The sequence below is a fragment of the Typopeltis vanoorti genome, chromosome 25 (assembly GCF_054136105.1).
Source record: "Typopeltis vanoorti isolate ZY-2024b chromosome 25, IOZ_Tvanoo_1.0, whole genome shotgun sequence".
NCBI lineage: Eukaryota > Metazoa > Arthropoda > Arachnida > Uropygi > Thelyphonidae > Typopeltis > Typopeltis vanoorti.
Window position 1 is genome coordinate 67,112,411 of NC_143573.1, and position 16,605 is coordinate 67,129,015.

General features: G+C 35.0%; 1 protein-coding gene across 1 annotated transcript in view; it reads left to right on the top strand.

Moving 5' to 3' along the window:
• LOC150092815 (protein-lysine N-methyltransferase SMYD4-like) overlaps positions 1–16,605 on the top strand; it is a 365,428-nt gene that overhangs the window by 123,563 nt on the left and 225,260 nt on the right. Inside the window, exon 9 of the mRNA XM_090414288.1 lies at positions 1,913–2,018. Coding sequence (XP_090270414.1) covers positions 1,913–2,018 — 106 coding nt within the window. The remainder of the gene's footprint in view (positions 1–1,912; positions 2,019–16,605) is intronic.

Below are 16,605 nucleotides of genomic sequence, written 5' to 3' on the forward strand. Positions count from 1 at the left end.
AAGCCACTGCTTCAGTAAAGAGCAGAGGCAGTCAGAAACTTGTCCAGCTTAAACAAAAATGACTGCCTAAAACAACAAAGGTGGACAACATTTACCATAATAATCTGTTTACCACAGTTCCAGCAGGTGTAGTCATTTTTGGGGCTACACTTGCTCTAACTCTGTTGTTCTTTCCTTCTCACTTGTCTCTTACCTTAAAGCTATTTAATGGTTCACTCTATCAAGAATGCCAGAACAAGATTTAGGATTTTCTTTATACTTACAATAGTGAAGAAAAATAAGTGTTTTTCTTCACTATTGTAAGCTGATCCTTGATACTCCAGCAAAGAACCACAGGATGTTATACTTCAAAATACAGCTATCCACAGCTGTATTTTGAGTTTCATGTGAAATATGCTTATTGATAGATATGTGAGAATAGACTGGCTCTTCACATGTATATACAAGTATATACATGCTTTAACTTAGGGACTCACCTTCATGATTTAAGAACTTTTTATAACTTTTAAGGCTTTCACAAAACTTTTCCTATTGTATAGAGGGGTGCTTATTCTCAATATTATAAAAGCATTTTTTTGTTGTTGTTGTCTTTTTTCCTCTGCACAATTGTTGGTGGGGGTAACAGTGCTACTCGTAGTAGGAAATTATTATAAAACAAGATGGTTCTATAATTGAATAATTATCATTGATTTTTATTTTTTGTATCCTTTGTTAATCACTGTGAAGCATAGTTATTTGGTTGCTTAGTATCTGCTTCAGTGATGTATATGTAATATATCACTGAACTTAGAAGATCATGCTAATATGAGCTTCAAAATGCTATATATAGCTAAAATATTTATCAGAATTTTTAATGGCACTTGTGGCATAATAACGTTTAATAGACACACATTTGCAAGAATATGATAAAATTCAGTAATAAAATGTAATATATTTTTTTGAATAAGTGTCTAATAAAAATAAAATATTTATTATGTTAGCTGTGCTTGATGTTTCCATAAGCATTGTCCTGACAGTGTACTCAGCAAGTAAGTTACAAAGAAAAGGAAGTTTTCTTTTTTACCAAAAATGATTTCTATACACTGAAAATGACTCTTGGAGATATGAAATATGTCTAAGAAATAACATCGTTATGTAAGGCTTTTTTTTTTCCTTCAAAAAATGTCACCCATTGTAGGTTATTTGTGATGTCAGATAGTTTCTGTACAATTTACATACTCTCTAACCCCCCCCCTTCCAACACATAAATCCTTATTTAGATAGTAGTTCTTTGCCTGACTGTGCTTCATAAAATATTTTATTAATTACTGTAATATATATTTTTTTCAAATAGATTGTTTATTATATCTGAGACACGATTGTTTACTTTTTCCTTTGCTGATACATTTGATAGTTTTTGTTTATCTCTTTTTCTTTCTCTATTCCCCCACCCCTTCTCCCAGTATTGATTTTGGATTAGACTGAATGGATAGTATCTTCACTTTCCAACCATTTTTTTAGATGTAGGTTCAAATTCCATTATGACATTACCATTTGTGAATCTTTAAATTAGATGATTTTCATTGTGACCTGCTATCCTTCTTTTTTAAAGACCTGAAGTTGCTTTAAAATGTGCTGTATTATCTGACACTTATGGTATTACTCCTGATTTAGACCCCTTTGTCAAGGCATCTGGCATAAAAAAAAAAAACATGTTTGATTAGTTGGGAAACATGTAAAAAACAGGAAGTAAATTTTATTCTTCTTCATGGCTGTCTTTTTATTACCATTAATCCTTGGTAATCTTGCCACAGTATTTTTGGAAATGTAAATGCATAATATGTTTTATGTTATGTTTTCATTTTGATAGACAACACATAGCAAAGAATTAAATTTTATTTTTATTTATGCTTGTTTTGTATTGTATAAATAGGTGTCGTCAGTGTGCTCAAGTAAGATTTTGCTCAGAGGAATGTATAAAAGAAGCATGGGAAAAATATCACAAATGGGAATGTGGTCATCTAGATTTGCTACATTCAGTAAGTACTTTTGACATTAATGATTATTATCCAATCAATTTCGTTCAATAAATCTTTGAAAGTGATTATTATTCAAACTGAGAAATGAATAAAGAAGGAAAAAATTAAGTTTCCTTAATTCCAGAAATAAGGAAAGTAATAATGCATTTTTAAATATTTCATTAAGCTGCAACTGCACTGCTTCTGATTTTTGTTTTCATCTTATGCTGAAATTTTAAAAGTGCAATATTATGTGCTAATGAATATCTCAAAGCTCTTTTTTCAGATACTGTGTAGTTATTTTTGCCCAAAGGGGCTATTGTCTAATATTGAAAATTTCCATCATCCTATGCAATTTCTTGATAAATAAATGTTTCAGGAAAGATAACAGTAAATGAATAACTTGTTTTTGTATATGAACCATTATGATATTAAGAACCCATTTTTGAATTAGTCACAATCAGTTTTTAATTTCAGTTTTGATGCAGCAAAATCCATTATGATTACTTTTGCATCATTTCTTAGTCCAGATGTTTGTGAGATTACTTCAGCAGATATCTTTGACTCGTGTTTGAAATTCTATAGAAATAAAGTTATTATTCAGTAATATATAATTTATTTTAATTTTTGACAAGTTTTGTGTGACCAAATTACCAATGTAGATACACGCTTCAGCGAACACTACCATAGCAAAATGATGCACTACGAGAGTGGTCTGAAAAGTTCTCGGCCTAACAATGAAAAAATAAATTTATAATTTCAAAATTATTTTTATTTTTCAGCATAATCTCTCTTAAGACTGATACATTTATTCCAGCGATGCTCCAGCACCATTATTTTGTCCTTGTAGTGGTTCTCAATAAGATCTGCAAAATACCTCTCTACAGCTGCAATCTCCTCTTGATTCGAAGAAAAATGCTGACCAGCGAGGAGGGGTTTTAGTTTTGGGAAGAGATCGAAGTCAGAGAGAGCCAAATCTGGGAAATAAGGTGGATGTTCCAACAATTCATAGTGCAGATCCCTTAATTTTCCCATTGCCAAAACACCTTTGTGGGCAGGTGTATTGTCCTGATGAAAGATGATTTTTTTCTTCTGCAAACCGGGTCTTTTCATACGAATTTTTTCATCTAGTCTGGTTAAAAGATCGGAATAATATTCCCCAATTATTGTTTTACCCTTTTCAAGACAATTAATAAACAAAATGCCTTTAGCATCCCAAAACACCGATGTCATGACCTTTCCTTTTGACTGCTGTTTGGATTCTGGTGTGTGATGGTGAATCCAAGTCTCATCCATAATAATAAATCAAAACACAAAATTAGTATTATTCTTGTTAAAATGCTCAAAGCACTGTTCAGAGATTTTCATGCAAGTGCATTTTTGATCTGTTATGAGCACGTGCACCACCCATCTTTTGCAAAGTTTTTTATTTGCAATTCTTCATGCAAAATATATCTTACATGTTCTTTTGAAATGCCTATAGTCTCAGCAATTTCATGCACTTTGACTCACCATCTTCCAATACCATATCATGCACTTAATCAATGATTCTGGTGGTGTTACACTTTTTGAACATCCTTCACGTGGATCATCTTCAAGGCTAGTACGGCCACATTTAAACTCGGCAGCCTATTCCTTAATTGTCTAAAATGAAGGAGAAGAGTGCCCATAAACTTTTATGAACTTTAAGTGAATTTCTTTTGGCATTAAACCTTCTTTTACAAAGAATGTTATAACTACATGATACTCATATAATAAATTTAGTTTAATCCTTTATCCAAGTGTGAGCAAACAAAGTTTGCGCCTGAAAGTATCTTCAGGACTGAGGTAAGGTGGTACACACCAGGGCAACTCGTTGCAAAGGTGGAGCAAGCTACCAATACTCCTGTCTCAGTATCTCCTATAATGCAAAACACATCTCCTTGCGGATATGTCTAATGTTATGCATTAAGGGAAGGGCCAACATCTTTCTCTAAATCCAGAGTAATTTATTAAAAATGGGTGGCACACCATTTGGCAACTTCTATAGGTAGAGATGACCTGCGAATGCTTCTGCCTGATATCTCAGCTTGGGCCTGGCTCCCACTATGGGTAGTGGCCCTTCCCTTAATGCATAACATTAGACATATCCGCAAGGAGATGTGTTTTGCATTATAGGAGATACTGAGACAGGATTATTGGTAGCTTGCTCCACCTTTGCAACGAGTTGCCCTGGTGTGTACCACCTTACCTCAGTCCTGAAGATACTTTCAGGCGCAAACTTTGTTTGCTCACACTTGGATAAAGGATTAAACTAAATTTATTATATTCTAACCAAGTGAAAAATAAACTTTCTACATGATACTCAATTTTATCCATTTCAAGGGATAGAGACAATACTTTTGCTTCAGACAGCTGTATAAAACAAATTACCTGATAGAATGATTTGCAATTTTACATGAATGCTTATGACAGATGTACCAATTTAGGAAAAAAAAAAAAATCGTGCCGATAGTGTTGCCAGCTATGGTCGAGGCCGAGAATGTTTCAGACCACCCTCGTATAAGAAGCTACTTGACCTAAGTTGTTCCTTAGAACCGAAATTCATTATTAGTTTACTGTTACAATCAGTAAAAGCACAAAACATTCATGATTCTTCACAAATGATGTCACAATCCACGTTACAAAATACAGCTGGATTTTCATTTCCATTCCAGCTTTTAAAAGAGAACAAAGGGACTTGTTGGGAGAAATCATGTGGGTAGTGTTGTACAAACATTGACATTTTGTATTAAATCTATGAAATAAAAGAAAAGAGAATACTGTAGCTGAGATCAGTAAACAAAAAATTTTGTTTGGAACGGAGAACTAAAGAAGTGGATGGAAACAAAGGAAGTGGTTGGAAACAATAAAGGGAGTGGTGGGAAACAGAACAAAGGAAATAGTAGGAAACTGTATACATTGACAACAGAACATCAGGAAATAGAATAAAAGAAATGGAACGAAATTGTACATTGATGACAGAACATAAAGAACTAGCAGGAACCACACATAAAGCACACAAAAGTACAGATGTAAATAATAATGCATGGCTTGTAAGAAGAGTGTGAAATTATAAAAATGGAGATCCAGAATTAACATTCAAAATTTGAAACATTATTAACTTAAATTGTTAGCATCCAGGAATGCATTAGCAGAGCTAATCTCAGGTGGTATGGTCACTTAAACAGAATGGGCAAGGAAAGATTAGCAAAACAAGTGTTCTCTGCCAGGTTGGCAGCAAAACGACCCAGAGGAAGACCAAGATATAGGTGGATTGATACGGTACAAAGTGCCTTAGACGATAGAAATATAAGATCTGATAATGTTGGAGTCTTGACAAGTAACAGACTGATTTGGAGGAAAATTGTAGATAGGAAATTAATAATGATGTAATTTTTTTCATGTAGTACTATCATATCCTGTACACCCCTTGAGGGTACATGGCAGGAATTTGATGATGATGATTAACTTAAATTAATGTTCCTTACTTGAAATTTTCAAGTAAGTGATCATTAAAATCAAAAATAACCTAAAAACGTATGCCTTCATTTACATTATAATCAGTTGCTTACAATTAGAGAGAGGGATGGGAGGAGAAAAGTGAATGCAGGATATATGTTATCAAAATTCTAATATTCCACAAAATTAAAGGGTTTTTTTTTTTTTTTTTTTTTTTTTTTTGCACTTTATTATTTTATAACATTGTTACTTAAACATATGTTTCTTTTTATATGTTTTGAGCAAGATATTTTGAGATGTAATTTTTATCTTTTGGCCAATGAAGTCCTGTTTAGGTATAAATGAAGTTCTTTAGAAAAATTTAGAAATTTAGTGCATACTTGTGTTTATACAGTTCATCTATAAAAGTGTCTGCAATTATAATTATTATTATTATTATCTCGGGCAACACCAAGGAGTCGATAGAATCATTGAGGGAGGCCCTAACATCATGTCAAAAACAACTATTCGACATTCACACAGTATCTATCATACCTCGCCTTGAACTCATTCACAGTCATAGCACCCACAACAGACTCAGGCAACTTATTCCGCTCGTTCACCACTCTCCGAGTAAAAAACCTAGTTCTAACACAAATCTTCAACCTGTTCTCATAAGTTTCATTCCACAGACCTATCATTTTGGTCACTTGTCTCTAGATTCTCTCCACCTCTTCGCCATCAAGAAGAAACCCTGGCACCCATATCTGGGCACAGTAGTTTAGATGGGGTCTTATCAAGGCTTGATATAGAGGAACAATAACTTGTGTGTCTCTGCCTTGTTAAAGTATTTTTCAGCAACTAAGTGATTTGATGAGCTGATTTAGCCACTTTTGCAATGTTCCCCCTAAACTTCAACTCCCTATCCACCAACACTCCCAAATCCCTGGCCTCATCAATCTCCTGGAGTAGTTCCACCAATGTGATATACTGCTGCTAATCTTTTCACTTCGAAATGCATAACCTTACACTTTGCCACATTAAATTGACATCTATTTTCCCTAGTCCAGTCCTCCAAACTATGCAAATCATCCTGCAAAATTTTGACATCCTCTGCACTCACAATTGCTCTACCCAGCTTTGCATCATCAGCAAACAAGTGAACACTTCCTCTCAAATCCTTTCCTATATCATTGATGAACAAATTGAAAAGCAGTGGTCCAAGAACAGAGCCCTGCGGCACACCACTAGTCACAAGCCGTCTTTTGGACTCCACTCCTGAATAAACCACTCTCTGGTATCTCTTCATCAACCACTCTCTGATATCTCTCCATCAACCATCCTCCTATCCATCTCACCAACCCTATATCCATCCCCATCTGTTCCAGCTTACTGATTAGAGTAACATGTGGTATCCTGTCAAAGGCCTTGGCAAGGTCCAGTAAAATCACTGTAAACCCATTACCATTATCTAGTTCAGCCATCACTGTGTTATAAAACGTGAGCAAGTTACTGAGGCATGATCTACCCTTCACAAAACCATGTTGTCCCCCATACAGTATCCCATTTTTATCTATCCAGTCCTGTATTCTTCTCTTGACTAATTTTTCCAAGACCTTGACAATGATGCCTGATATGCTAATCGGTCGGTAATTTACAACATCAGTCTTGGAACCTCCTTAATGCAGTGGAACTATTTTCCCCCCTCTTTCCACCCCCTCGGGACTAACCCAGACCAGAGACTCAAATTAAACAAAATGGTCAAAGGTACTGACAATTCTTTAGCCGCTTCTCGTACAACACGAGCTGGTATACCATCCAGTCCCACAGATGTATTGACATTGAGGTTTTGCAATAGACTACTCACCTCCACTTCATCCACAATTCCAGTATAATCTATTGGTTCATTCATTTCTGCAATGTCACCACCAGGAAGATATATTCTTGCAAAATACTCACTCAGTAATTCATCTATATCGACTGAGTTGGTTACCTCCCTACCATCGACATTCTTTAAAATCATTCTACCATATACATTTTTTCTTTTACTTGCAACATATCGAAAAAGCCGTTTAGGATTCTCCTTAGCCTGCATGGTCAATGTTCTTTCATAATCCTTTTTTGCTTTTCTTTCCACGTTCGTTACCCTTCTGGCCTGCGCTTTATACTGTTCATGTGCTTGCAGGTCACCTTTCTCCTTAAATTCCCTCCATAGTTGTTTCTTTTTTTGCAGCTCAAGCTTAATGGTGTTATTCATCCATTTAACCCCTACTTGATTTATTATTTGGACTCTAGGTATACAGTCAGCCATTGCTTCATGCAAACACTTCTTTACCGCCTCCCATGCACTAATATTGTATTGCCGGTGTGTTCATGTTATGGAAATGGTTAAGTAAACTTATTACCTCAGCATTTAAATCTTGTGAAATTAAGAAATGTTATATCTGCTATTTTCATTGCAAAGTGAAAATTGATGAACATTCCTGTACCCTGAAGTGAAACTTTATTGCTATTTCAAGCATACTTCTGAAACCAGTAATGGCATTGCACAGTGGGACTGAAGCAAAAGTTGTCCTGTATTTCTGGGCATGTGTTGGTTAAAAAGAAGAGAACACAGCAGAAGGAGATTATAGTAGTCTGTCTTCAGTGTATGAAGATTAGATAGAAATTCGAAAAAATGTTAAAAATTATTATTACACTGTCCATAGAGTTGGCAGACTCATTGTGTGAGGTTCATTCAACTGACAACATATTTACCATACCAAATCTTAAAATCCTTAATACTCCTTGCATTAACAACATATTGTAGTACTGCATTCCATTTACTGACATTTTTCCACCTAAAAAAATCTACTCCTCACATCCCTCTTCACCACACTCCTATATAAATTTCAATAATGGCCTCTGGCTCTTCCTCTCTTTCCTTCTACTCTTTTTATGATCCCCTCTGGATTAATATGATAAAATCCTCTCGTTAATCTAAATTAACCTAAACTAATTTGGAACCTCCTCCACTTAGGCATGAAGTTGAAAGAGCAATTAAACAGCTTAATAGCAATAAGGTCCCTGGTGCAGATGGAATCCCAGTAGAGCTAATTAAGGCTACTGTGGATGGAAGGAAGAGTTTCATAGATTGATTACAAGGATATGGGAGGCAGGAAGAAGAATACCATTACATAAGAAGGAAGATATGAAAGATTGCAAAAACTATAGAACTATTAGTTTAATATCTTATGCAAGCAAGATTTTATTAAAGATCATTCTAAATAGGACAGGCCAAAGTTGAGGCAGAGATGCCTGAGTAACATGCAAGTTTTAGGAAAGGTAAGGATAACCAGAGATCAGATCCTTTGCTTTAGACAGATCATAGACAAATATAAGAATTTAGACTCTCTATGGCAGTGGTGTTCAACCTTTTTTACTATGCGAGCTACTTTTCTATAAAAAGTTATTCGGCAATCTACTCTCTTATATAGATCACGTTCCTACAACCTGATATCTGATTACGCACAAATAAACAACTAAAAAAAAAATACACAACTAAAAACTTTATTTGTGTATTTAAAAATTTATTTATAACTTTTAATTATTTTTATACAACAAAAAAAAACAAATATATTGGAATAAAATATTTATTTCTCTATTTTGGAAAACCAAAGTTAGAAAAAAGGGGTGCTTAAGGGTCAAAGCTGTATAACTGAGAGGAGACCTCCACATAGCCTATAAAGGAATGCGGAGAACCGACCAGGGCTTCTGATCTAATGTCCAGTCCTCACCTTCTCGTGGTGCACCCTGTTGGGTATCTACCTGGATACTGAACGAATGGGGATGGGCTGGCAGTTTGAGATTTAGCCGACCAAATTGTATTCTTATTGGCTTAAACCGATATAGAAAATGATGGTACAACATGACAAAATTTCATGCCGGATGGGGCGTCGCCCGGTTAAACAAAAGCCCTCGTTGTTTTCACCAGGGAACCAGGATGAACAGCGAAAAGTCAGCTACTGGAACAAATCCTAAAACACACCCCAACTCAATATCCCCAGAGTTAAAGATCGGTACTATCAATATAAGAAGCCTGAATGGCAAAGAAATGGATCTAGCTGAAGAATTAGATAAGTACCAGATTGGTATAATAGGGGTGACTGAAACAAAAAAGACAAAATCTCGTGATCTTTCTGAGCAATAAATACAAAATGTTATATTCAGGAAATGACAATCAAGAAAAAGAAAAAGTAGCTGTAGTATTCAATACAACATATGAGGCTAATCTTCTTGAATGGCAGGCAGTGTCAAGTAGAGTGATGTGGGCAAATATCAGAATGGGGAATTGGACAATGAGACTTATTTGTGCCTATGTTCCCATAGAAGGTTCTACTAAGGTAGAGGTGGAGGAATTTTTTGATGCTTTAGAAAAAGCAACTGACACAATGAAAAAGGTAAATGTGGTCCTTGTTGGGGATCTAAATAGCAGAATAGGAAATGATTGTCAGACATACAAAAATATTTTGGGAAAATTTGAAGAAAAGAGCAAAGCTAATAATAATGGCAAATACCTGTTGGATTTCTGCTCAGGACATGGACTGGTTATTACTAACATCATATTCCAACATAAAAATGCGCACAAATTCACATGGAAAGAAGAGGCAAGGAATAAGAAAAGTCTCATTCACTATGTTATTGTTGATAGTGATGTTTTCTCCCTGGTGCAGGACACCAGAGTGTACAGAGGATTTGAAATTGGAAGCGATCACTATTTAGTATTGAGCAGGATAAAATTGAATTTCATATTGAAAAGAATAACATGTAAGAAAGTTTTAAAGCGAATAAAAGTTGAGCAGCTCTCAGATGTGAACTGTAGACTAAAATACACAAAGGTTATTGAAGAAAAAATGAAAGAGTTTGAGAACAGGAACCAAATTCAGTGGCATGCCTTGAAGAAAACTCTTATTTATTCAGCCAGAGAGGCATGTGATGAGGTTGTCTGCAAGGATAGAAAAATCAGAACTCCATGGTGGATACAGGAAGTTAAAGAGGCTGTGAAGAAAAAGAAGAAAGCATATCAAAAGTTCCTGGCAAATAAGTCAGCTTTTGCTCTTAGAGAATACAGAGACAAATGTAAGAAAACTAAACAGTGTCTAAAACTAGCTAAACAAAAGTCATGGGAAGACTTAGAAAATAAATTTCATGAAGGTGGTAAGATATTCTGGAGGTTGTTCAAGAAGCTTTGAAATGGAGTTAAGAGTGCTGTAAAAGGAGTTAGAGATGATAAAGGTGACATGAAAACAGCAGAAAAAGATATCCTTGAAGTATGGAGTAATTACTTTGAAAAACTGCTAAATGAAACAAGCAGTAATGACAGCACAGTGGTAAAAAAAACACTAATCAGGCATGCAGTCAGGAATACATATCCATACTTGAAGTAGGAAAAGCAATCAAAAGCTTGAAATATGGAAAGGAAGCAGGAGTAGACGATATTCGGCCAGAAATGCTGAAGTATGGTGGTATAAGAGTCTTACAGTGGCTGCACTGCATAGTTCAGAAAGCCTGGACAGAGGGACGAATTCCCGATGATTGGAGTAGCGCTCTCATAGTACCCATATATAAAAAGGGAAATAAAACTGAATGTGAGAATTACAGAGGTATTTTCTTACTGAGTGTTCCCGGTAACATTTATGCAAGTATACTTGAGAAACAGTTGAGAAGGATTGTAGAAGAGAAGCTTGGTGAAGAACAAGCTGGATTCAGGCCAAACAGAGGCTGTCAGGATCAGATTTTCACTTTACAACAAACAGTTGAAAAATCATGGGGATATTACAAAGATCTGTATTTAAGTTTTGTAGATCTGGAAAAGGCATATGATAATGCCAAGGGAAAAGCGATTCAAAATGTTACAGTTATATGGTGTCAATGGGGCATTATATCAAGCAATACTTAGTCTTTATTTGAGTTGTAAATCAGCAGTTAGGATTGAAGGAAGTACAGGAAGGTGGTTTAATGTTAAATCTGGTGTGAGACAGGGATGTAAGTTATCCCCTCTGTTATTCATTATCTATATGGATCATATTATGAGGGAAAGTGGTATTAAACATGATATCAGAATTGGAGATGTTAATGTCAGCTCTTTGCTTTATGTGGACGATGTTATACTTCTAAATAAATCCACTACAAGTTTGCAAGATTCCCTGACTAAATTGAATAACTGTTGTAATAGATATGGTATGAAGGTCAGCATTACAAAGACAATGAAAATAGGCAGAATCATTGAAAATGTCAACTGTGTTGTGAATGGAGAACCTGTGGAACAAGTAAAACATTTCAGCTACTTAGGCACGATTTTTACTGAAGATGGTAAATTAAATATGGAAATAGACAAAGCTGGTATGGTAGGCAGTCAATTGAATAAATTCATATGGAATAAGAGAGAAATTGGTCATAACACTAAATTAGCTGTATACAAGACAGTGTTCAAACCAGTTTTAACTTGTGGATCTGAGAGCTGGGTCAGAAGTAAAACACTTGACCAAAGACTAGAAACTGCGGATATGAGACTCCTGAGAAAGATTAGAGGCATGAACAGATGGCATCAATGGCAATATCATATTAAAAATGAGGATATTAGGAAAGAACTTTACATTGTCGGCATCCAGGAATGCGTTAGCAGAGCTAATCTCAGGTGGTATGGTCACTTAAAACAGAATGGGCGAGGAAAGATTAGCAAAACAAGTGTTTTCTGCCAGGTTGGCAGGAAAACGACCCAGAGGAAGACCAAGATATAGGTGGATTGATACGGTACAAAGTGCCTTAGACGATAGAAATATAAGATCTGATAATGTTGGAGTCGTGACAAGTAACGGACTGATTTGGAAGAAAATTGTAGATAGGAAGTTAGTAATGATGTAAATTTTTCACGTTGTACTATCATATCCTGTACAGCCCTTGAGGGTACATTTTATATCATTGATGATGATGATGAAGTTAGAAAAAACAACAGATTGATTACAAACTCACAAGTTACAGGAAATGCTGGTTGATTAAAAAAAAAAAAAAGTTAGTGTGAAATTTGGCATTGTTTGGACCTCTCAAGATTTTCATAGTCAACTTGATTTGAAGAAGTGGCCAATCGCAGACAATCTTCCAAATGATCATTTGTAATTTGGTTTCTTAATTGATTTTTTATAATGGTCATATTTGAAAAAGCAGATTCTGACAAGTATATTGATCTGAAACACGACAGAATTTTTCGTGCAATATCATTTAATATTGGGAATTTTTCATGTGCATACTTCCATATGACTTCATTGTGTTTGTTGATTTTAAATGTAAACTGTTCTGAATGTTTATTATCTCAACTTCTACTTCAGCTTGGTTTATATCAAACAGCCCACTAATTTTATTTGGAATTTCTGTGATGTTCAAATTTCTTGAAATGGATTATTGGTAAAAGATACAAACATTTCAGTTTTATTAAAATCTTTAAATCTCGAATTTATATCTTCCTCAACTAATTCTATTTCAGGAATAAATTCTTTTAATTCACAGATAGTGAAGCATTTCTCTTGATTTTGTTAAAAAAAATTTTTAATAAATATGGGAGATGTCTAAATTCGCGGTCATTTATATTTTTCTTTAATAAAAGTAGGTATTGTTGGAAAGTTTTTATTGAACTTAACATGTCAGTTAAATTTTTATCTCTACCTTGCAACTCTAAATTTAAATTGCTTAATTTCGTGCAGAAATCTACTAAAAATGATAAGTGTAACAACCATCTTTTATCACTTAAGTGTGGATAAATATCTCCTTTTTCATCAAGAAAAATTTTTATATCATTAATTAATACAAGAAATCTTTCTAAAAATTGACTTCTGCTGAGCCAGTGAACATTATTGTACACCAGAAATTCCCTATCATCATTTGCCTGTAATTTAAATAAGCGCCATTGCAGGGCTTTTCCTCGAACAGAATTTACAATTTTAAATGTAATATTCAAAACATCTTTTTTTGTTTAATCTTTTACTACACAGTACTTGTTGGTTAATAATACAGTTGTACGTTAAAAAACTGGGTATTTGTCATCGTTTTTGCATAATGAAATGAAGCCTGATTTATTATCTATCATTGCAAGAGCACCATCAGTAGTAATAGACACGAGTTTAAAAAGCAGAAGTTTGTGTTGTTTCAGAAATTCATCAAATGCCGAAAAAATGTCTTCTCCCCTAATCCTTCCCAATAATGGTATAATTTTCAAAAGTTCTTCTTTACTTGAATAATCTTGAAATACCATGCTAATAAATACCATTAACTGAGCAATATCAGTGAAGTCGTTTGATTCATCAAATTGTAATGAAAATGCAACACACTGGTGAATGTCTGACATTAACCTGTCCTGGAAACTTTTCTCCGGCAGTTGGAACTCTTCCTTTCAGCCATTTGAAACCTTGTCTGTGGCCTAGAAGTAGTCTCTCTCTAGCGATGTCTTGAACCGAGAAGCTCCTTTCCGGAAGTGGAAACTCCTCTCTCAAGCAACGTGGATCCGGGCAGTCTCTCTGATGGCGACTCTTGATCGGGCAGCCTCCTCTCTGACAGCAATTCTGGAACCGGGACCCATTCTGCTTGCTTAAGTCTCTTTTTATTAGGCCTCCTCTGAGACCTCGCATGAAGTTTGGCAACCCCCAAAGAATCGGTAGGAGTCTTTCATCTTAAGTTTCAAGTTTGGCACGCCTTTTGTTCTCCTCCGCTTTCTTTTGATAGTAAGTTGCCGGCCATTGGAAAGTTGTTTGAACGCTTTCTGACTGACTTCGGAGATGTTTACAATTGTAAGATGGAGATGTTTGATTGTAAGTTGCCAGCCATCGGAAAGTTGTTTGAATTTTTTCTGACTGACTTTGGAGATGTTTACACTTAGAGCCTGCAAGCCTTTCTCATACATACAAGTTTCAATAACAATCTTTCTAATGCTGCCATATACAGCTTCAGCGACAAAAACATTGCCTTTGTTTTAACACTCTAACATATTCTTATTAAAGCAGTATATACGGTTAGCTTCAAAAGAGTTATTTACAAAAACATCTAATACAAACTATACCGAGACAAACAAAGTTTATTTTTTTTTTACAATATTCACATGGAACTTAATCAAGTAAAAAATCAATGTAATGTGCTTTGGAATATTTAATATTTAAACTACAATTTGTAATCGTATTCACTCGACTCGCTGTTTGACTTCCACTGATCCAAATTAATTCATTTACCCAGACTTATAAGAAAATTACTGATTTGACAATTTAAAGAGAATTCAAAATAATACAAAATGATGATAAATAAAATATTATGTTTTCAGTTTCAATGAAATTTGTAAGTAAGGAGGAATACACAAGAGATCGACCAAAAATCACTCCGTGATCAACGGGTGTTCAACCCGTTGATCACGGAGTGATTTTTTCTCTATGGTAATGTGTTTCATAGACTGCTCTAAAATTTTTGACTGTGTTCAGCATGTTAAACTGTGGGAAGTAATGAAAGAATGGGTTTTCCTCAACACATTATCTGATTGATAGCCAACTTGTACAGGGAGCAAGAAGCCACAGTAAGAGCAGGTGTTGGATTAACTGATTGGCTTCAGACTGGAAAGGGAGTTAGGCAAGGATGTCTACTTTCTCCTCATTTGTTTAGTATCTGTGCTGAGGACATGATGCATGTAGCACTGGATGAGCTCAAGACAGGAATTAGGATAGGTGGTAGATTGATCAATAATCTGAGGTATGCTGATGATACAGTACTCCTCTGTAATGACAAGGAAGAACTAGGACAAATTCTTGACAAAATTAATGAAATCAGTAAGAATAGAGAACTTCAGCTCAATCCTAGCAAGACAAAGATTGGTTCTCAAAGAAAGTACAGACAGGAAAGCTCCTGAGAAACAAATGTACCTTAATGGAGAAAAAATTGAGGAAGTCAGCAAGTGCAAGACCCTGGGATCCATTATTAATGTGAAGAATTGCTGTTCAAAAGCCATCAGAAGAAGATTAGGAATGCTAAAACAACAGATTTTTATAGATTTTTGACAAGTCTCTATTTCCACAGGAACAAAGTCGAGGATTTTGAATGCAACTGTTTTTTGAACAGCAACTTATGGATGTGACTTGGAACCTAAAGAAGTCTGATAGGAAAAGGATAGCTGCTTTTGAGATGTTATGTTATAGAAGGCTTGAGGATATTATATACTGAAAGGTGGACAAATGGATGGGTGATGGAAAGGATCAACAGAATTTAAGGACCCTTAGGGATATTGACAGAAGGTTGGAATACTTTGGATACATTGAAAGGACGGAAGGATTACTTCTCAGAACAGTAACAGAAGGTAAAGTTCCTGAAAAATGAGGAAGAGGGTAGAGCATCAATGAAATAGTTGAATGATGTGTCTGTAGGGACTGATCTTCAGAGTGTTGAAGCCTCCAGAAAAGCATACAACAGGACCACATGGTGAAGCCTGGTGTGGCACATCACTGAGCATCTGTTAATGTGCAGTGAACAGATAGATGGAATGAATGAAATAACATAAGGAACACCTGCATTCTAAATTATATCAAAAGAATAGGTCTGCTATTTGCCAGATGTTTTATTTGATCATGTCTTATATTTTGACCTTCTAAAGCACTTCTAACTACAACCACGTATATCCTGGTCTTCCTCTGAATCTGATTGCATCAAAAAATGCATCAATAGCATGAGAAGTATAATGAGCAGGCAAGGAATGACTTAGTTGGTAAGAACAGGAAAACTGCAATATGATTAGAAATTTGCAAATCAGGTGAAGAAAACCTGCAGTTTTTCAGATATGTGTCAGGTAGAAGGAAAATTAGTTATGTTAAGATGATGTTAATTGATGAAAATGGTAGAATGTAACTGCTGCAGTTGAAGTATTCAGTGAATGAACAATTTATAAGGGTGTTTCATTCTCATCAGGGTGAAATCACAACAAACTTAAGTGTAAAGAACATAAGAGAGGATGGCTTAATTGTGAGTGAGCAGAAAGTATATGAGGAAATAAATAAGCTTGATTTAATTAGGTGATAGGATTTGATGACATATGTTCCAGGAAATTTGCAATAGCATTAGCATGCGCGTTTAATGTCTTACAACAACACAG